This window comes from Dasypus novemcinctus, chromosome 19, assembly GCF_030445035.2.
Source record: "Dasypus novemcinctus isolate mDasNov1 chromosome 19, mDasNov1.1.hap2, whole genome shotgun sequence".
Lineage (NCBI taxonomy): Eukaryota > Metazoa > Chordata > Mammalia > Cingulata > Dasypodidae > Dasypus > Dasypus novemcinctus.
The window spans coordinates 30,229,067-30,251,930 of NC_080691.1; the positions used below are offsets into that span (position 1 = coordinate 30,229,067).

The 22,864-nt window shown below is 51.1% G+C and overlaps 1 protein-coding gene across 1 annotated transcript; it reads right to left on the reverse strand.

Annotated features, from left to right (window-relative positions):
* Positions 1 to 327: 327 nt before the first annotated feature.
* RAB35 (RAB35, member RAS oncogene family) lies at positions 328 to 19,167 on the reverse strand. Its single transcript, XM_058281462.2, has 6 exons — positions 18,902 to 19,167; positions 13,516 to 13,566; positions 8,472 to 8,595; positions 3,709 to 3,833; positions 3,513 to 3,637; positions 328 to 2,546 (listed from the first exon to the last, which is right to left on the reverse strand). The coding sequence occupies exons 1-6, from the start codon at positions 18,951 to 18,953 to the stop codon at positions 2,418 to 2,420; spliced, it is 606 nt and encodes a 201-aa protein (XP_058137445.1). The 5' UTR covers positions 18,954 to 19,167; the 3' UTR covers positions 328 to 2,417.
* Between the last annotated feature and the right edge of the window lie 3,697 nt (positions 19,168 to 22,864).

Below are 22,864 nucleotides of genomic sequence, written 5' to 3' on the forward strand. Positions count from 1 at the left end.
TAGAGCAGGGCCCTAGAGCTCAGCAAAAAAAGAGCCAGGGAGAAGCCACTGGAGGCAGAGGCTTCCACTGCCTCCTCCCGGGCACGCAGGGGATAAACACAGCCTGCCCTGGCATCTCGCCACGCGTGATCCCGCCTAAGGCGCCCAACTAGAGGGGAAGGGCAGCCCTGGAGCAGCTTCTCGGGGAGACGGTGGCTTGGCTGCTGAGAGCATCCCCAGGCCTCCCCCCGAGGATGAGGGAGGACAAGCGAGCGCTGGGCACAATGGGTGGGAAGGAGCCAGCCCACCTGGAGCCCAGCTGGAGGAGAGGAAACAGACCCTGGAAGAAACCTTGGCAGCTTGGACCTTTATTTTTAGTATTTTTTTAAAAAGCATAATTAGAAACTTTCAATACAGAAATAATCCTAGCAAACCATTTAAAAGTTTTGTTGTTTGACAGGAAATTTCACATCAAATCCACCAGGACGTCGGTCCAGGTCTGTCAGTGCCCCCCACCCCTCCCGTTCACGTGTGGAGCACCCAGCGGGACAGGCACGCTGTCGTCACCCACATCACCCCACGACCCTGGGTGTGGACATCCAGTTGCCAAAAGCCGTGAGGGTGTCTAGCCTGGGCTGGAAGGCCCCGGCTGCCCTTCCTGCTTGAATCGGCAAGCACTCCACGGCTTCCCCTGAACGCTCCCGTCAGTCAGGCACACCCACCCCGCCCCCACTCCCCCGCCCCACTTGTCCGGAGGCCAGGCCTCCCTCCAGAGCACCCGGCTCCCACCCTCCCAGCTCCCCCCACGCTCCTCGCCCCATCCTGCAGCTCCAAAGTGCAGGCCTCACACGATCCACCGGCTTTTGGCAGTTTGGGGAAGTGGAGAAACGGGTCAGAAGAAGTCCCCAGTTTTTATTGGTTAAAAACCCATCCAACAGTGTTTACATGGAAAATCTGCAGTGATGTGATTGTCCAATCAGGACTTTGCCTGGAAATCACCTAGGAAAGAAAATCTAATAAATCATGGTGGCGAAATAAATTATTCCCAGGTTACGTGATCCTCGGAGGGGAAAGGTGAGTGAAGTGTCCCAACGGAGGCGGGAGCAGTCACCACGGCCAGGGGCCCTGGCCCTCCTAAAGGGCACCAGGCAGGTCACAGCGGGCTGGCCGCTGCCTGGCTGCCACTGCTCCCCACCTGCTCACAAGTCCTCGTGCCCCCTTTGTATTAAAGCGCGTCAGTGAGCCGAGGCTGCCAGCACCCGGGTCAGAGGTATGGCCTCCGCAGCCCAGCAGCCCCCAGCACCCGCCCACGTCCCAGGTGCTGGCGCTACATTCTAGGCCCAGGAACTCCAGGGGGAGACGCTGGGGCGAACACAGATGAGGGTGGGAGGCCCCTTCTTTCCCACCAAGAAACAGCCAGAAAGACAGGCAACTTGGCCAAGAGCCCAGCCCACAAAATGCCAAAAAGCCCAAAGCTTTTTCTAGAAACATTGGACTCTAGGTGGGAAGGCAACAACTTTTGCTTCTGTTCCAATCAAACTTCAGGAAGAGGAAATAAGTGTGAGGAGCTTAATTCATTTGATTTGGCTTCATTTTCTTTATCTGTTAGAATAATGCTCCCGTAGCCTTCCTGCAAATCCCATCCCTACACAAAAATAAAACGACCCTATCTTTCTTTTGGAATTTAAGCATCTTTGTAGAACCTCAGCTCCCCTGACTTTGGAGCTCAGAGGATTCTAGAAGCAGGACAAAAATCTCTTGGCCAAAGGGCAGGACTCACATTCTCTGCAGAACCCAAGGGCTGGGCCCGCAGAGGGAAGGGCCTCAATGGACAGCCCCAGGCCTAACTCTGTTTCCCCAGCTGCCAGAATGGGGAACAGGGCAGGGAACAGAGACCACCCAGGCCTGGGGAAACGGGGAGACCCGGGGCCGACAGCCTAGGGAGTGAAACAAGTAGCATGGGGCCCGCTCCACCAGCCCAAGTTGGCAAAGGACGTGGCCAGGATGTGATCCCGTCTCCTCAGGAAGCTGCTGGCAGTGAGATGGGACGAGGGCGGGGGTGCGGGGGTGTCGGTCTGTTGCAGCAGGTTGGCATAAGGAGGCGGAAGCCAGAGCAGGGCGAGGGCGGTGTGGCTGGTTACGGCAATATACATTATGTACAGACTCTGGTCGATCCGTCCGCTCGGCGAGCAGCGTCCTTGCCGTGCAGGCGCCTGGGCCGGGCAGCAGGGGCACCAGGAGAGAGGGCAGGCTTGTCCAACGCCTTCTTGGCACTCGAGGGGGTAGGGGGAGGAAGTGCCGAGGGCGCCTCCCGATACAAAAACATGGAGAGAATTCTTTAAATAACGGCACGGAACTGAGACTGTCCCCCGAGGGGCCCCCCGCGGGCCTCGGGCTGGGGAGCGGCGCAGCAGTCTCTGCAGTGGGCTGGGGGGCCATTAACAGCAGCGTTTCTTTCGTTTACTGTTCTTCGTGAGCTTCACCACGTCGTTCTGTTGCTGCTGCTGCTGTTTCGCTAAGTTGTCTTTCTTTGCTCTGAGGACCAGCTCTGTGATGCAGTTGAACATCTGTGGACAGGAAAGGAGGCAGGGGGGCCTCAGACCTGACGAGGAGGGCTGCCCCCCCGGCCCCCTGCACACACCCCTGGCCGTTCTGGGCCCAGCTTTCATCTCTGCTTGCTCATCTTTTTGCATGTATGGCCTTCATTGCATCGTCCTCATCCCTTACTGGAAGTGGTGTCGGGAGGTGAAGTCCCCCACCCAGAGTCACAGGGACGCGGCCCACTGGCCCCGCAGTGGGAAGCCCAGGATTTTATCCTAGTCTGACTCTCCAGAAGCCAGTACTCCCCACTACCGTGTGGCCCAGGTCCCAGGAGGTGGGGGCAGCCCCAGTCTCCCCAGGGCCTCTGGGCCCCACACACCAGTGAGGCAGGCCTCTCCTAAGGCCAGCAAGAGGGGCCAGCCTGGGCGGTGGCAAAAGGTCTGGCTCTTCTCTCACAGAATCACAACGGCTTTCCAGCGCACCCAGCGCAGGGGCGAAGGGAGGCAGCCTCAGGCCCATCTGCAGGAGCTGTGCGTGCTGGAGCCTCTGGAGCCACAGCAGAGCAACCTGGTCTCCACAGGACCAAGGCCTCAGGGGGAGCCAGAGAGCAGGAAGAGTGACAGTATGGGGCCCAGGGAGGCGACAGTGAGGTCGTGGATGGGAGGGAAGGTGTGCACAGCTTTGGTGTGGGACCAACTGAAATTCAACTCAGCTCCTTACTGGTGCGTGATTCCTTAAGGCATTTAACCACTGGAAGCTGTTTCCCTATGTGAAACGAGGAGATAATCACACCTTCCTCAGAGGACGCTGAGGAACAACCAGCACCGTCAAAGTGCCTGGCACACAGCAGGTACTCAGCAATGGCCGTTACCGTGCCGCTTGCTGGTAGCCCTAAAAAAGGCACGGCCAGGGCGGGGTGGCAAGAGGAGGCAGAGGTGAGGGCAGAGGCGGGCAGCACCCGGGAGCCCGTGCCCCCCCACGCTTGGCCTCACCTCCTCCACGTTGACGTTCTCCTTGGCACTGGTCTCAAACAACTGGATCCCCATCTGCCCGGCAAACTTGTAGGCATCCTCCGTCTCCACCACCTTCCGCTCAGGGTCGTCATTCTTGTTCCCCACTTCAAGGCAAAGCAAAGTCAGCCCGGCCGCTGCGCCCCTCCCCAGCCCCACTCCGGTGGCTCCAGCTCACCTAATATTCGGCACACATCATCGCAGTTCTGATTGATTTCGTGAAGCCACCGCTTGACATTGACAAAGGACTCGGCGCTGGTGACGTCATAAACCACAATGACCCCGTGGGTCCCTCGATAATACCTGCAGGGCCAGGGCAGGCATCAGAGCCACAGCCGCTTCCCGGAGACCCAGAGGCCCGTGCTCAGGAGAAGCGGAGGCGGGGAAGGACCGCAAACGCTGCCCCGCCAGGCCTCTGGCAGCTCGCCCACTCCTCCCACTTTCCCACCAAGCCACCAGCGGGGAACAGCGACCCGCTTGGCCCCAGGAAGTGGCCCAGGCCTGAGGATTCACCCCAGGCTGTGAGAAGCAGCCACTAGCGTGAAACGTCTTTGAAGTTCTTGTTTTGTTTTTAAAATCTAGGCAATTTTTGTATCTGACGTCATATCACTATGCTTTTTAACATTCAGAAAACATTTTCTCTCTTCCAATTCCTTTTAGTAGATCCAATCCCAAGAACCACTTGTGAACAAGGGCCTGGTTCACATTCGCCCTCTGGGGTCGCGTGGGACCTTCTGCCTACTGCTCTGGCTCAGTCGCGCGGTGACAGGGAGCAGCCCCGGACACTGGGAGTGCACAGGGGTGCTGTACAAGGGGGGTCCCAGATAGGTCATCGTCCCCAACGTGCAGAGCCCATGGCCCAAGGTCCGCCAGAAGACTTAGAAGGAAAGACATAAGACATCCTCTGCCAAACGCTTATATGGTTCAGGGGGACAAATGAAGGCTGACAGGCCCAAGGAGGAGGCACCCTGGGGCCTCACAATTGCCAAGAGTCTTCACACACCCAATAGCCAGGTCTCCCCGCCAAGACAGCAGAGTTGGTCTGGGGGCAAGGTCAAGAGCCCAGCATGCCAGGAAGCACCTGGTGCATCTGGGCCTGCAGGAGAGGCCTGCTACTTGCTGGTACTATTACCTCCACTCACCCCGAGCTGCCTCTGCCAGACCCAGAGCTGGGCACTTCACACACACTCCCTCTACAATCCTGGTGGCAGTCTGGCACAACCGCTATTAGATCACCATTTACCAGTGAGGACAAGAGGCCTAATGGTGAGGTGCCTTCCTGAAGTCACACAGCCGGGAAGTCATGGGGACCAAGTCTGACGCCCACTTCTCCCCCAGACCACCATCATCACACACACCCCCACTTCTCCCCAACCCACATTCCCAGCCGCAGCTCTCAGGGTGGACAACCCCGGCTACCAAGAGCAAAGAAACCGTGAGGGAGGCAACAGGGCTCTTCCCTGTCAGGCTAACATGATGCAGCTTTGCTTTCTCTTTTAATGCCCTAAATCAGAAAAGGTCACGCTACCGCACCCTGACTGCCCCGTCCCTGAAAAGAGAACAAGCTCCTGAAATATTCTGATACCACTTTCCTGCTTTGCCAGCGACCATCCCTGGGCATCGAGTCTTTCCAGAGACAGGAACCCCTCGACGTGCCCTCCAGAGCCTCCTGCCTCGCAAAGGGCAGAATCAGGGGCCCCAAGACAGAGCTGTACCCTCAGCCTCCCCGGACAGATGCACAGGACAGCCAGCCAGCGCCCGGAAAAAACTCGTGTTGCCTTCAGGCAGCTGAGTAACTCCTCCAAGTATCCCAAATAGAGAGGAGCAGGCAGCCCTCCCTCCTCCTACCCCACCCAGCCCAGAGTCTTGAAAAGGAGCTGACGTCATGGTGACTGGGGGATGGGCTGGGGCTCGTCCCGCTGAAAGGGCTTCCGACACCCCAGGCCCGGTCCCTACCTGGAGCCTTTATTGTGGCCACAAGCCTAACGTTCCCTGCCGCCCTGGCTTGGTCTTAACTCATGGAAGGCCCCAGCCAGTCCCTTCTGGGGGGCAGCCCCAAGCAGGGGGTCCAGGACTGGGTAAAACCATGTGCCTTGGCATCAGGCAGACCTAAATTCTTATCCTGCCTCTTCCACTTGCCAACCAAGTCAAGTCACTTCAGCCTCTCTGCGCCTCTGTTTACTCTTCCATGATGAGTGAAGCTATCAGAGGGCTCGTCATTGGGATTGAAGGAAATATAGTCGGTGATGCCCTGGGGACAGTCTCCAGCCACGAGTAGGGACATCTGGGTCCCTGCCCCAACCTGCAGGGCCCCAGACCGCCCTGCGCCCGAGCACCTACGAGTGGCTCCTGGACAGCGGGAAGCTCACGATGGCAGGCTCCTCCAAAGCTCTGACCGCTGGGCCTGCTGGCAGCTGGCTACATGCGAGCAGGCCAGGAGAGCCCCGCGCAGGCAGCACGGCAGCAGGCAGTCCCTGAGAGCTGGCAGAGGGGTCCCCAAAGAGTCAGGGGTGAAGGGACATGCGCTCACTACAGGGCAATCCCAGCTCCGTAACCTGCTTGGGCTGCCTGGGTTCCAGCCCCTCAAGCTCCCTTGATCAGTGCTCCCCAAACCCGGCCGACCCCCCTCCTGCCACCGGCACGCGCTCTTCACCCCTCCTACTCCCCCCACAGAAGACCCGAGGCCTGTGTCTGCCTGGGGTGCCATGCTGAAGTAGTTTGATATGGTTCACAAATTCCAAAAACAGATATTGGATTATGTTTGTAAACTGGCCTGTACCTGGGCATGATTAAATGATGAATAAGGCTTTGATGGGGCCTCGTCAGTAGGGTGTTGAACTCCTGCCCCTTCGTGGGTGGGAACTCACAGATAAAAGACATGGCAAAGGACAGAGTTGGAGTCTTGAGCTGGAGCCCCGGAAGGAAGCACACAGAGGAGCTTGGTCGTGAGGAAAGAGAGAAGGCCCGGGAAGAGAAACAAACCATTCGTCTAAAAGTCTATAGCTGGCCTTGTGGAGAAACCACAGCAGCTGAGCCTGGAGAGAAACAGAGCACCGGGCTTCCTGGGTTCTTCTCTTCCAGGGTCTTGCTTCTCTCTGGGTTCAGAGTTCTTCTTTTCCCAGGGCTTGCTTCTTCCTGGCTTCAGAGTTCCTCTCTTCCTGGGGCTGGCTTCTCTTTCCTCTATGAGCTTACTTCCCAGGACTCCAGCTTAAAGCTTCAGCATCAAACTCCAACATCAAAACTCCAACATCAAAAACCCTCAGGGGAAATGGATGTGGCTCAACCAACTGGGCTCCCGTCTACCATATAGGAGGTCCAGGGTTCAATGCCCAGGGCCTCCTGGTGAGGGCAAGCTGGCCCACCCAGAGTGCCAGCCCATGTGGGAATGCCGCACTGCACAGGAGTGCTGCCCTATGTGGGAATGCCGCCCTGTGCAGGAAAGCCACCCCATACAGGAGGGCCAGCTGATGCAGAGAGCTGGCACAGCAAGATGACGCAACAAGAGACACAGAGGAAAGAAAATAAGAAGACACAGAACAGGGAGCCAAGGTGGCACAAGAGAGTAATTGCCTCTCTCCCACTCCAGAAGGTCCCAGGATCAGCTCCTGAGGCCGCCTAATGAGAATACAATGAGAATACAAACTGACACAGAAGAACATATAGCAAATGGAAACAGAAAGCAGACAACGGAGGGAACAGAACGGGGCAGGAGGGAGAGAAATAAATAAATCTTTAAAAAAACAAAAAAAAAAACCCTTATCATCAAAAAGCTTCAACTCTGTCTGTTGCCATGCCTTTTATCTGTGAGTCCCCACCCACCAAGGGGTGGGGACTCAATACCCTGATGACATGGTCCAATCAAAGCCCTAATCGTAACTTAGTCACACCCAGGTACAGATCAGGTTACAAACATAATCCAGTATCTATTTTTGGAATTCATAACCATATCAAACTGTTACACACATGCTGAGGAAGTAATGGGGTCCCTGGCTGGGGAGCAGTTCAAGCAACTCCTGCAGGCCAGAAACCGCCTACCCCTCTGCCCCACACCGTGGCATGAGCTCAGGCTCAGCTGCTTCCCCAGAGAAGGAACACTTCTCAGGAGACCTCCCCTCTGTGACCTGGGGATAGTGACAGTGCCAACCACACAGAGTTGCTAGGGGAGCTCAGCAAGAAGACCCATGTAAAGCCCCAGGCACAAGGCACCTGGTGCCCAGAACTCAAACAGTAAAGCAAATCCTAAAGTTAAGCCTCTGGGAAACTGCAGCAGAGTTTAGGCAATCTGCCCAAGGTCACACAGTGGAACAGAGATTTAAATTCAAACTGTCTGCCTTCAAAAGTCCTGCTCTTTCTTGGAAGTTGTTCGTTACCAGCCCCCTTCCACAGGCCCTCTGCTCTTGGAGCAAGGGCCAGATTTTGCTTTCTGTTTGCAGCTAAGAACCACAAAGGCGCTGCCCCTTAGTAAGGAGGGGAGCCCCCTGGGGGAGCCGGCTCCCCCATGGACAGCTTTGGGGAGGCAGAGGAAGAGCCTTCTAATGACATCACACACACCAATGCAACTTCCAGCCTTCCCAACAGAGAGCAGCTGCCGCCAAAAAGTCAGGGTGGGGGAGGGGAGCCCACACAGTCACAACCAACACCTAAGGACAGTAACCACCTAACAACAGTCACTGACTAAATATTTGCTGGTGCAGGGCACCTCACGCCACCTGGTGAGGCAAATACCATTTTTACTCCCATTTTAAAGATAAAGGAACTGAAGACCAGAGGGCACTGTCATTTCAGACTCCAGAACAGGGTACTCAGCCACCAAACACTGCCCAATTTGGGCCATCAGCCTCAGAAACCCATCGTGGTCACAATTCTACGACAGGGCACTATTCACTCAAGAGTGCCCAAAGCCCGGGGCGAAGGGTCATGAACGGGAGCAGGCAGACTCACGTGGAGGTGATGGTGCGGAAGCGCTCCTGCCCAGCAGTATCCCAGATCTGCAGCTTCACTTTCTCCCCATTGATCTCCACAGTCCGAATCTTGAAATCCACTCCGATCGTGGTGATGTAGCTGCCTGCACACACAGGTCACATTCACAGACTGGCAGGGGACCATGGTCCGCAGCACACGCAAAGGGCAGACCCCTGGAGGCTCCACAACCCTCCCCGTCCATGCCTGGTGCCCGCCCAGGTCCAGGTCCCAGGGATACTGCCCTGAAGGAGGAAGAATAAGTCCCAGGTCCAATGGAGCCCACAGTGAGGTTAGGGCCTCAGACCACGTACAATAAAACAAATTGATAAAGAAGATAATTTCTGATAATGAGAAGTGCAACAAAGGAGGTAAAACAGGGATATGTGACAATGAGGGGGGCAGGGAGAAACTCTATCACTGAGCGTGGTCAGGGTGATATTTTGGCTATGATCTGAGAATGGGGGAGAACTTTGATGCACTCCCATTTTTTCTGTTCTATTCTATTCCAAAAAATTATTAATGACCCACACAGTTAGTTTCCTAACACACAAACAGGTCACAACCTGCAATTCGTAAAACACTGCTCCATGCAGAGGCGACAGTGTCAAAAAAGCAATCATGTGGGGGGGGTCAAAGGTCAAGCAGGCAGTCTGGGGCAGGTAGAGGGTAAGTGGATTGTGGGAAGATGGTGATGGACTAACAGGCAGAGATGAATGCTCTCACAAAAACAATGGAGAAGGAGGCAAAAGCTGTCCAAAGGACCTGTTTTGGGGGTCAGCAGACCAGGACAGTGCTACACAGGTCCCAGGAGGGTGAGGGACAGAGAGACAAAGAAGCCAAAATGACAAACACAAGTTACCAAGCCCCCATGGCAGCCAGGAAGCGCTCCCCTCCCCCACCCCCAAGACATTAAGCTGGGGTAAAGCCCCTGGATCGTGGCAGCCAACTGAGGGGAACAGACATCTTCCTTCCTGTCAGCTGTTTCAAGAAAAAAAGGAAGGGAGGTCAGGGTGCTTTCCTTCAGTGAATTCAGCCAGTAGAGCCCACATTGAATCACAGGAAAGCCAAGATGAAACACCTCCATGGAAAGGTGTGCTGACTAGCACCATCTTCTGACCAGTCTGGATATTGCATGGACCAATTTTGAAAACTTAAGCTGGGCAATTTTAAAAACAGAATAAGTTGAACCAAATAGCAAAGAAAAGCTGTGGGGGTTAAAATAGGCAAGAGAAATTGGCCATCAGAGTAAATTCACCAACATATTCAGATGCCTAGATACCAGCAAAATTACAAGCCATACTAGGAAACAGGAAGAGATGGCCCAGACAAAACAAACCAAATATCCTGAAGAGATACAGGATTTAAGACAATTAACCAGTGATAATCACACAACTCTCTTAAATCACTTCAAAGAATTTATAGAAAATATGACTAAAGTAGTAAAGGATATTAAGAAGACACCAGGAGCGCATAAAGAATAATTTGAAAGCCTTCAAAGAAAGACCTTATGGGAAGAAAGACACAATAGATGAGATTAAAAATACATTAGAGGGAGCAGAGGTGGCTCAAGCCATTGGACGCCTCCCTCCCACATGGGAGGTCCCAGGTTTGGTTCCCAGTGCCTCCTAAAAAGAAGATGAGCACAAAATGAAAAGCCAGAGAATGCAAACAACGAGGCAGGGGGGAGGAACAAATAAATTAAAAAATTTTTAAATACACTAAAGGTACATAGGAGCAGTTTTGAATTGCTTGAAGACAGAATTAGATAATGAAAAAAATGGAACAGTCTCAGGGAAGTGAATGACAATGCGAAATGCACAAACATTCACATTATCAGTAATCTAGAAGAAGAAGAGAATGGAAAGGGATAGAAAGAATATTTGAGGAAATAATGACCAAAAACTTCCCAACCCTTATGAAAGACATATCAATATCCAAGAAGGACAACACATTCAAAAAGAATAAATATGAACAGACCTACCTTGAGACACCTACTGGTCAGAATGACAAATCAGAGATAAAAAGAGGATTTTGAAAGCACTAAGAGAAAAGCAAAGCACCACATACAAAGGAAACTCAATAAGATTAAGTGCAGACCTCTCATTACAAACCATGGAGGAGAGAAGAAAACGGTATGAATGATGTATTTAAGGTACTGAGGCGGCAGACTTGGCCCAGTGGTTAGGGCATCCATCTACCACATGGGAGGTCCACAGTTCAAACCCCGGGCCTCCTTGACCCGTGTGGAGCTGGCCCATGTGCAGTGCTGATGCGCGCAAGGAGTGCCGTGCCACACAGGGGTGTCCCCCGCGTAGGGGAGCCCCACGCGCAAGGAGTGCGCCCCGTAAGGAGAGCCGCCCAGTGCGAAAGAAAGTGCAGCCTGCCCAGGAATGGCGCCGCACACACAGAAAGCTGACACAACAAGATGACGCAACAAAAAGAAACACAGATTCCTGTGCTGCTGACAACAACAGAAGCTGACAAAGAAGACGCAGCAAATAGACACAGAGAACAGACAACAGGGGTGGGGGGGAGAGGAGAGAAATAAATAAATAAATAAATCTTTTTTAAAAAAGAAAAGGTACTGAAAGAGAAAAACTGCCAGCCAAGAATTCTGTATCTGGCATAGCTGTCCTTCAAAAATGAAGGTGAGATCAAGGTCCTCACAGACAAACAAAAACTGGTAGAATATGTTACCAAAAGACCAGATTTACAAGAGATAATAAAGGGGGTGCTACAGCCTGAGAGAGGATGAGGCCAGATCTTGCTTTTATGCTATTTTAAAGATTTTGGACTTTATCCTGTGTGTGATGGGGAATCATTAAAGGGTTTCAGTCAGGGCCATAACCTGCACCTTAAATAGTTCTCTTGGAGCATCTGTGCAAAAGATGGATTTGAGGAGAATTGTGTTACCATTAAGAACAATGTTCTTGCTCCTCTGGGAGCTTACAATGTAGCACAGGAGATGAGGCACGCATACAAACAACTATGTAAGATGGGGTGAGTATATGGAAAGGTCAAAGGTCAAGGAAGGCTTTCAGAGAGAAAGTGGCATTTGGGCCTAGCTTGAAAAAATAGATAAGATTCCAAAGGTTGAGATTGGGGGGAGGGGGGGCGGTGAAGACATCCCACAGAGGAAAACAGCTGAAGCAAAAGCACAAAAAAAATACATTCAGGGAACAAGCCAGCATCTGGTGCTCTAGGGACTGGATAACATCAAGGGGGGCAGCCCAGCACCTGGCACTATGAAGCTCCCCAACAGTGGATAGATGAATGAATGAATGAATGAATGAACGAACAAAAGTACAAACAGTATGAGAAAATCAGAGAGGAGAGCTGGAAGGAGATTCTGAAGCCTTCTGAATTTGTCAAGCTAAACCAGAGGTTCTCGACTGGAGAAAATTTTGCTCTCCAGGTATGTATGGCAATGTCTGGAGACAATTTTGATTATTATAACTAAGGGGGTGCTACTGGCATCTATGGGTCAAGGCCAGGGATGCAGGATAACATCGTACAATGCACAGGGCAGCGCCCCACAAAGAACTGCCTAGCCCAAAATATCCATAGTACCGAGGTGAAAAACCTTATTATAATTTTGCTCAGGTGACAGAGGGCCATGGAGGTTTTTAAACAGAAGAGAGACCCTGCCAGAGACATACATAAGGAAGATGAATTTAGCAGTTGTGTGCAGGATGAAAAGGAGCTGTTTGTTGTAAAGCTTCAGACTAGAACCAACAAAGGTTCGGAAAGGAAAGGAGATTGAGGAGGGACCTCCAGGATTTGAAAGCTGATTAGAAGGGGAGCTAGAGGGGCAAGTGAGGAGGAAGAGGAATGCTTATCAGCATAAAAGAGGGTGAGATAACAGTAAGTAGCTAATATTTAGCGAGAGATTATTCAGTCCCAGGCCTGCAGGAGGACACGTGCTATCTCAGGGAATCCTGGCAACAACGCTATGCCGGAGGCACTTCACAGATGAGCTGAGCCTCAGTCACTAGCTTGAGGTCACGCAGAGATGCCAACTCTTTCCACACCACACCAATGGTGTCGCAGGGCCAAACCCACTTCTCCACTCCAAACCCCACTTCCTCATCGGAAGTCACTAGGTGACTTTCAGCTCCCCCTCAGCCACATCATAGGGAATCCCCGACAAGGTAATCATATTTCAGGCCTCAATCAGACACAGCAACCCAAGCCAAAGCCTCTATCATCAACCTGATGGATTAAACAAATGAAAACATGTTCAATCTCCCCAGTGATTGGGGAGATACCACTTTTTGCCTCTTGGCTTAGCAAATATGAAGAAGACTATGAAGATCCAGAATTGATATGAACTGATAAGGGGTAATTTCGAACCCCTTCAGTGGAAATGTAAGTTACAAATTGAAAGACAATTTGGCAGTATCTATGACCTTTTTAAACACAAGTGCCTCTGACTCAGTAACTCCACTTCTGGAGAAATGTGTGAACAAGTGTACAAGAACAAAGAATATACATACAATGTCTCACAAGTAATGCAGCTTCACTAATATGAGAAGCAACCAGAAACCACGTAGGGATCGAAGGCACTGTTAACGAATTACAGTTCCTCCATGTACACCACAGAAAACTTCACAGTCACTCAAGAGAGTCAGAGAGCTGTATCTGCCACGTGGAAGCATGTTCCTTGACAGACTGAGAGGAAGGCAAGTTGGTGAACAGCTTGTAGAGTTCAGAAAAAAAGCTGAAAAGATTCTCACTGCACAGGAAGAGAGGCTACTAGGGCAGCAGAGGGGGGGTCAGTGAAGGGAAAACATTCATATTGTGCTTTACTGTGATGTACTATTTGAGTTTTATACAAGCATGCATTATCTTTTAATAACGTTTTTAAAACGTTCTACCCTATGCCTCCTCCCCTCTTTTCCTCCCTCCTTTGGCAATCAGAATGAGAGAGTCTTCTGTATTAGGTAGAGGTACGTGTGCTCGGGTGCCAGGGAAAAGGATTTCAGAACCAAGACACCCCACAGTACCTCAGGGGATCACTCACCTGAGAAAGTGTTGTCTGCAAAACGTAACAGTAAACTGCTCTTGCCCACACCTGTAAGAGAGAATCACTGAGATGAGAGGGGACATGGGCTCCCTCTCTCTAAGCCCAGTTCTTCTTCAGCGATGATACCAAACAGTCCTAACTCTTCAAAGTTCAGTGGGACCCTTCTCCTCCTCTCAATGCTTCTTTCTACCCCCTCAATCAGCCATACACCACAAAAATCTCTTCCATTCAATCCTTGGCCTTTTCTTTGGTCCTCATATACAACAAGCTGATCTCATATTCCCTAGGAGAAAGATGAGAAACAGATTCATGCCAGGCCCTGTACCGAGGGTTTGTCCCAGCAACCCAAAGGAAGATACCAGATGACAGAAATGAAGCAGGAGGGTCAACCAAATGAAACTGGGTCCCGAAAATGTGTCTAAAACATGGTCCCTAGGAAAATGCATATCATCATCAGAGCTGATGCTTCAGTCTGTGGAGCATGAAATGAGGAACTACAGAGCTGGAAAGAACCCTTGAGATCATCAGGGCTATTTTGCAGGTAAGAAAACTGAGGTCCAGAGATCTAGAACTGACTGTCAGCCATCTGCAATACTCTTTCACATCTGCTGTTGTCACTACTGGACGACTGGGGGAGAAGGAGGTCCTGCCTTACAACGACCATCAGACCAGAACTCACCGTTATACTTACAATAGCACCTCCTGACCTACTTATTCCAGAACACGCAGAACCCATGTCTGCTGGACTTCCCCTTCACTTTGGCCCACAGCAGCTTTAGCCTATCGTGTGTGCCTGTTCCGCATCCTTCTACCCCAACCCTTCACCCCTGCGATCCCTAAGACCACTGGGTCACCAGTCACAGAAGGAAATAACTAATATGCGGCGAGTACCTTCTGTAGAGTGGACACTTTGCTGCTCTCCTATAATTCCAACTACCTCTCTTAAAGTGAGGAAACTGAGACTCAGAGAAACTAAGCAGAGGTTTGAGGTGCCTCAGCAGGAAGTGGCAGAACAGAGATTCTGACTCCAGAGCGCTAAGACTCTCTCCAACACATCCTGCTTGGGGAGGTTTCTTGAGTCTGTTTCCCAAAGTACAAAAAAATGACCCCACAGGGGCTCCTACATCTCACTCCTGGTAAATTCTTTATGGCAATGCTATCAAAGCTACACAAGAGGAGAGCTAACCCAGGGGACTCATGAACCCCCTAAAACTAAATGCAAAATGTTGAGCATCTAGGCATACCTGTAGCAAGAAGCCCATAAGTTTTACCAGATTCCCAATGCGGGCACTCACTCTGCCCCCACTTCCCCCAAGTAACTAAAGTCCAAACTCACTGTGATGGACTAGATAAGAGTACCTAAGTCCAGAAAGACAGCCTCTCTGGGCAGCCCTTTCTAAAGCTCTCCCAGGTACTTCTCCAAAGATGTAAGCTGTCAGGAGATGCCAAGAAGAACTAGTTTCGCTGAATTAAGCTAGGCCTTAACTTTGCAATGGCAGGTGGGGGTGTGGCTCTATTGAGCAGGCAGGAGCTGTGCCCACGGCCCACCGAACCTGCAGCTTGGCCCTGGGGCCTGCAGCGCTCTTTCTCAGAGCCACTTCCTCATTGCCGCCTCTGCTAGGCTTCCTGCTGAGCTCAGGGAGAGCCCAAGTCCTGGGCTGGGTCCTTTAGAGGGTTTTGCCCAAAGCCAACACCCACTGGCCCTGCTGGCTCTTACGCTTCCTTCCCGCGCCTCCTGGAACCCTCTGGGTCCAGCTGACTCAGCTAAATGCCTGTGTCTAGGCCACTAGGCCACGAGTTCCTCTCAGACGAGACCTCATCTCACTCACCCTGCGCAGTCACACACTGTGCTGTGGTTTACTCGTCCCCAGGCCTGGAAGCTGGGTGCAGCACATAGTAGATGCCAACTAAAGGCTGCTTCATGAATGTATGACTAAACGAACGCCAAGCTCCCTGACAGCTATATTATCCAATGCTATTACTGCATCATTAACCAGGGCCAAAGTGGTGGTTTTCAAAATTTTGGAGGGCAGCAAAGCCCTTTTTGAAAACTTTTATCCAAAGCCTTATATATAAAACAGATGCAGGACAGGTGCTCTCTCTGCAGGAAGTGATGAAACAGCATCGTCCCCTCCAGCCTGGTCTCTCCCACTACCCTTGCTCACCCCCAGACACCTCTGCCAAGTAAGGAAAGCTACTGGGCTATAGAAAGACCACCCGTCACCACGTTAACTGCGGTTCTGGGCCTGACACCAATCTCCAGGCATTGCTCTTCCCTTTGAGAGGAACAGAAATCCACCCTGAGAAAAGCCATCTCCTAAAAACCTTCTGAAAAGGACCTCCTTGGGAAAACACACTACTACCACTTAACCTCCAGCACCTACTACTTAACCCTCAGCACCAGCTTACAGGAGGAAGTGGAAGGTAATCTACCTTCACCACAACCAATGTCAACAGCTTCCCGGTAGCCATATCTAGTGTGAAACAAAACCAATCCAACCCCAGCCTCTTCGGTCCTGCAAGGAGCATGGGTCCTGGCACTCAATGCCTCTGGGTAGTCAGGAGGTGCAGTTTTACACTGCAAACATCTTACACACTCATTTGTCACTGCTCTCCCCTGCACCAGGCTCCCTCCCTCCCCTGGTTTCTTCCTCTCAGCCCACGCAGGGGCTCTGGTCTTCAAGAGGCTAACCACACCAAAGCCCTCACCCTCAGTCCTGCTCCTCTCGGGCTACAGTCCCCCTCCCCCTCTCAGACATCTTTGCTTCAGTTCCAGCCTGTTGAGGAGCCTGAGACCTACAAGTAAAGTATTTTCAATTTTCATCCTGGCTCAGCACTACCTTACTGTTTAACCTCAGACAAGTCGCTTGCCCTTTCTGGGCCTCAGTTTACTCATCTGTAATATGAAGTGCTTTAACTATATCTCTGTCAGTCACTCCAGTTTCCAGCTCCTAAGAACAAGGACAGCTGCATGTGGACAAAATGCTGTTTCAACTCAGAGCCAGTGGCAGAAGAGCCTAAGATAAAATATAGAACATCGGGCATAAAGAAGAGATGCAAAAGCCAAGGGAATACATTCCAAAAGCATGTACAATGTTCCAGAGTGGGAAGACTCTAGATTTAAAAGAAGGAACCATCCATTGAAAGCCTACTGTTTGCCAGGCCTGACACCAGCTGTGCTTATTCATACATATTAGCACAGATGTGCAGTGACTCCCGGCTTTGCCTCTGATGAGCTGTGCAACTTTGGGCAAGTCAGTCCCTTTCTCTGAGTCTTAGTTTCCTTACTTGACAAACCGCACAGGCAATGGGAGAGGCTCTAATGAGAGAATGCCTGTGAAATCATTTGCTAAACCTTAAGGAAGTATACACATAAAGAACCCAATTCAGGGGCGTGCATGATATCAGTCTCCACTCAGTTGCCAAAGCTTGGTTTGGTTGTCCGTGGCTGCCATCTCTGAGTATCAACTCGCTGTCTGGAGAAATCAAAGAGCAAATCACCTATCTCCTCTCACATAACCTAGATCTACATGCTCAGATTGAGCTGGGAGCCAGACCACATAAATCTGAACTCAATGAGTCTTCCCCCACACCTGACTTCTGAGTGAAAAATCAATGCATAAGGCAAAATGTACTGTGGAAAAGGGGGCCAAAGCCATCTCCTGGGTTTTACAAGGGAGAAATGCAAACAAGCTGCATCTTCTTGCTGATTTTAGGCTTTTCATTTTTGGATATCAATGCACAGGCCTCTGAGGTCTTGCAGGGAGATAAAGACCCCTAACCCCAGTGGGCAGACTTCAACTCCAAAAGAAAAGGCGACGAATCATCCTGGTGCCAACTCCTCAGAACCAGACCAGGGCTGAAATCAAATCTTGCAAAAGCATCAGCCCCAGGACCCCAAAGAATGCCATCTCCAAGTGCACAGCTCCTCTGCTTTCTCATTCAAACCCCAAGCACTGTTCTCCACCGTTCTAACTCCCTCCCCGACCACAGTTACCCTCCATCTTCCTAGTTAGCCAGTGACTTTTCCCCTCACCTCTCCCCTCCACGAGCAACCACAGAAACCTCAGCCATCCTTCACCTTATCCAAGCCACCAACCACATCCCAATCCAGCTTCATATGCGAGACCAAAAACCACCCACTTCCTTGACCCGACTATGACACTGTCCCTCCAACACTCTTACATCCTGGGTCTTACCACTCACCTTAATTTGGTCCCCTCTATCTATAACAATCCATGGGCTCCAACTTCAGCCTATCCTCTATGCCAGTCCCATGACCCTCTTCCCCACACTCAACCCAGGTCTGTCTATAAACACAGGGTGTTCCCATACCTCCTCCCCAACGTCATATAATCCCAGCACCTCAGCTGTGCTCTCATAAACCTTCTGCGGCCTACCTCTCTGACCTCTTGGTCACCCCATAAACTTGCTCACCAGCCACACTCCAAACACCTTGCAATCCTTCCACCTTCTCCCAGAAACCAGCCTATCTTTTCTAAGGATACTCAGGTTTCATTCATTCAACAAATATTTGTGAAACAGGTTACCAGGTGGCAAGCACTGTTCTAGGCACTGGGAAGAGAGCAGTGAGCTGAGCTATGGGGCGTGTATATGGCCAAAGCACCCCCCAATGTCCCTCTGTTACAGAGGATGTAACAGCAAACAGTGAGCACCAGCAGTGTGCATTATCTTATTTAATCGCCAATGAGCCTTGTGAGGCAGTCACACTTTTATTCCATTTTACAGATTAAGAAACTGAGCCACACAACAGCTAGAACAATAATTCAGCAGAAATGTGCTGGGCCCTGTGCTAAGCCCTTTCCCGTGCCTTATCCCTTATTTAAATCTCACAACCACCCCAGGAGGCAGTTCGGGGACTGTCCCCCTTTGTACAGGCGAAGAAACTGAAGCTTACAAAGGATACCCATGAAAATAACAGCAACAGCTAGCATTTATCGAGAGCTTACTTTACACCAGGCTAGGGGCTAAGCACTTTTCCTGCTTGAGCTAATCGAACACTCACACCACCCAGGGAGGCAAATGAGGCTCAGAAAGGTGAAGCAACTTGCCCAAGGTCACAGAGTGAGGCAGCTGGTAGTCCCGGAACTCGAACCCGGGTCCATCCAACTCCAGAGATCGCGCGACTTGACCAAGGTCACCCATGAGGCAGGGGCGAGCGCGGTGAGTGGACCCGGCGCCCCAGCCCCGCACCGCCCCGCGCCCCGCCCCGGCCGGAGCCCCTCGGCGCCCCGCTTGGGCCCGCGGTCGCCGGGCAGCCCCGCCCGCCCGCCCTCACGGGCCGGCACCTCCCGGCCCGCCCCGAGGCCCCCGCGGGCCGCGCCCGGCCGGGCCCGCTCCGCCTCGGCCGCCGCGGCCTCACCGCTGTCGCCGATGATGAGCAGCTTGAAGAGGTGGTCGTAGTCCCGGGCCATGGCGGGCGGGGGCGGTGCGCGCGGGCGGGCGGGGTCGGTGCTGGCCTCGCGATCCGCAGCTCCCTCCGGGCTGCTCCGGCAGCGGCGGATCCACTTCCCGAACAAACAGCCGGAACTGACAGAAACACCTCCCTCTGCTGCTCCCCCTCCTCCTCCTCCTCAGCAGCCGCCGCCGCTGCCACCGCCTCCCTTCTTCCCGCCCCGCCCCGCCACTGCGCACGCGCAGCGCCCGGAGCCGCCTCTGCGCAGCCGCAGCCGGGCCCGCCGCGCCCTCGCCGCGCTCGCGCCCCGCGCACGCGCACGCGCACGCACCCTGGAGAAACCGGGCGGGAGCGGGCGCGTCTTCCTCGTCTGTCTTTGCGGCTGCCGTCGCCGCCGCCACCACTGGTCCTGGAGGCTCGGGGAGCAGAGCTGCTGTCGAGGCCCAACTTAAAGAAACCAGGAGTGTCGGAGTAGCCCGGCCGTGGTCCAGGACGACCTCAGTCCCTCATCTTCCAGCCCCCCAAGTGCCGTGGAGAGGAACCGAGGGGCACGCGGTGGCCGTGGAGGGGTTCCCGCCGAGCTCCGGTGTCTCGAGTCGGGGACTCGGCTGTGAAAGGCAGAATCGTGCGGCGGTTCAAGGCTCCCCTCGGTATCCTCGCCGCCTCCGGATGCTAGCTCGGGACTCCACGGTGTCCCCGGCCCGTGTTCCACCGAGTTGTGCAGGACTGGAGTCGCCTACTGGAGCCTGTTAGGAGGGCGGCCTTTGGGGTCAGCGCTGGGTCGAAATCACATCCTAGCCCTGTGACCTCCTGGAACCGGAGTTGCCTCCTTGCAGATTCAAAGTACCGTCCAGCCTTAGGCAGAGCCTGGGAGATTGGGACCCAGTGTGTAAGATTCACCCCCGCAGACCAAAAGCAGCAGCTCCCTCGGCTTCAATTGCACACCACCTGCAGTTTACATATCTCAAAATCATGCGGTTTAAAAGACCTGGACCGCCAGAAGATAGGCGGTGTTGGGTTTGTCATCAGCCCGTTTTTCCAGTTTTAGAGTTCCCATCTGCCCCACCCCTTAGATCTGAAAATGAAAGTAGGATCTCCCACTGCAATCTCATTGTGGAATGACAAGAGCTGATTTTTTTTTTAAGTTTAGGTCATTTTCTTGACCCTTTCCAGTCAAGTGCCTATTGGCTATTTCTGCTTGTTTTATCAAATTTCCTTTTTTTTTTCTTTTGCGTTTTTAAAAAATAATAACGCTTGGGGTTAAGAATAAATAAATTGGGAGTAAGTGGCTCAAGCGGTTGAATGCCTGTTTCCCACATAGGAGGTCCCATTTGGGTCCCTGGTGACTCCTAAAAACAAAACAAGCAACGAATAATAAAACCAACTCAGGGGAGCTGCTGTGGCTTAACGGTTGAACACAGGTTTCCCACATACAAGGTCCAGGGTTCAATTCCTCAATAAAATAACGTAAATAAGTATAGAATCTTAGTAAGAGTACAAGTTACCATTTCCCCCTACCTTCAGATCCACTACTCACAGGTAAACCTCTTTAATAAGTTTCTTGGCTATTTAACAAATGCTTAATAAATAATGCTTCGATAAATCTTCTGTGCCTGTGCAAACACATGTATGTGTCTTGCTTTTTCTCTTTAATACACTTAGACATTTATCTCTTTTTCTTTTTAATTTCTCCTCACCCCTTGTGTCTGTCTTTCTTGTTTCTTTAGGAGGCACCGGGAGTTGAACCTGGGACCTCTGATGTGGGAGGGAGATGTCTAATCGCTTGAGCCACCTCTGCTCCCTGCTTTGTTGTGTCTTGTTATGTTTTTTTCTTCCCTGCATCTTTTGTTACATCATCTTGTGTCAGCTCGCCATGCCTGCCCACTGCATCAGCTCAGTGTTTTCTTTAGGAGACACTGGGAACCTCTGTTCCATGCTTTGTTGTGTCTCTTATTATGTTTTTTCTTCTCATGTTTCTTGTATCAGCTTGCCATGTCCACCCATTGTACCAGCTCACTGTCCTCTTTAGGAGGCACCAGGACCTGAATCAGCAACCTCCCATGTGGTAGGCAGGAGCCCAGTCGCCTGAGCCACATCCACTTCCCACATTTATCATTTTGTAGCAGCTGCATTGTATGGTAGTCCCTTGCAAGGTTGGCCTATAATTTAAGTACTCTCCTGTTGATAGGCACTCATGTTTGTAGTTTTCTGCTATTATAAACAATGTTGCAGGGAATATCCTTAAACATCACATGGGGTGTCTGACTCAAGTGTTGAGTTGTTTTTTCCAGGAGCCAAGAATCAGTGTGTGGCATCAAAAGAATATGAGCTTGGAATCTGAAGGTACACTTGAAAAATGGTCTCCTCTGTCAGCAGCGGTTAGTGCCATCCCCTTTGACCCTGCAGTTTTAGGAAACATAAGGGAAGAAGGAGGGCTCAGAGTAATCCCCAAGCAAGCCATTGAGGTAGTGGGTGCCTGCCAGGTCATATTCACAACCATTCTGGAGTCAGAAAGACTTTAAGCGGTATTTTAGAAATCCTGGCTCTATTCCTTACAAGTTTTATGATTTTGGATAACTCACTCTATCTTCTAGCCCCCATTTTCTCACCTGTAAAATATAAATTACACTACCTCCCTCACAGAATGGTTGCGAGCATTAGAGATATGTTTGTAAATTACCTGGCAAATATAGGCAGGTGATAAATGGTAACTGATGTTGTTAACCAAGGTCAGCTTGCACTGATTTATTCATACTTTTGACCATTTCCTCTTGTAGACTGTAGCACACATTTCCACGGCAGCCACGTGGTATTAGGGCTGCAGGATAATTTCAGGAAGTATAGTAAAATGGGCCATTATAAAGACCAAATTCCTCACCGCCTTGATGTGTCACCTGCATACAGAAAGCAAAAGGAATTAATGCATTCATTTATTCAGTAACTATTTAATGAGTGCTTATTATTTATTATGTGTCACAGAGTCTGATCAGAGGTAAGACATACTCATGAGGAATTAAAAATACAAGACAATACAGCAGCTAAAATAGCTTTCAAATAAGCAGTTTATACTCTAGAGGGAAAAAGCAGTCACTTTTAGCTAGAATGATGGGGAAAAGATTTCATGATGGAGTTGGATTGAGAACGTTGAATGATGATGGCTGTATTTAGACAACCCCTGTCACAGTCTTTGAGAATCATCAATTTTGGCTTTTTGAGGGGATTCCCTATAGGCCAGGATATGTGCCTAGCATCTCAAGATGAAACTGAGCACATCTTCCTCTAGAAACCTTGTTCTATGTTTATTTAAACTACAGTTCAATGATTTGAGTTATGTTATGGGATATATACATACATATATATATATAAACTTTTATGACCTGAGGGTAAGGGGTATTAGTATGTACCACTAATGGGAAACTTTGTTCCACTGTTACAAACAGCCAACTTAGATGAGCCTTTGCAACATCACCTATTTGTACAGTAGAAACAACAATGGAGAGACAATGAAAGTTTTTGAGCAGAGGAGCAATATCAAAATGCTATTTTAGGGAAATAACCTGGCAGGAACATGCAGGATGGATTTCAGCCACAGAGCTTTTAAGAAGGTTGTAGCCATAGCCCAGGTGTGAAATAACACCAGGAAGGGACGGATACAAAAGACATAAAAATTACACAGCTTACCTGACAACTGGATTCATTCTCTACTTCAATAAACATTTGAGTGTTTACTTTGTGCCCGGCACTGTGCTCAACCCTGAGGATACAACATGATTAAAACAAAGCCTCTATCCTCATGGAGCTCACAGTATAAGAGGGGAAGGCGGGTCATTCATTCATTTGACAAATGTTTGAGAGCCCACTATGTGCCACGCTGGGAACTGGGGATTTAGCAGTAAAGAAAATTTTAAAATCCCTTCTTTTATTAACAAA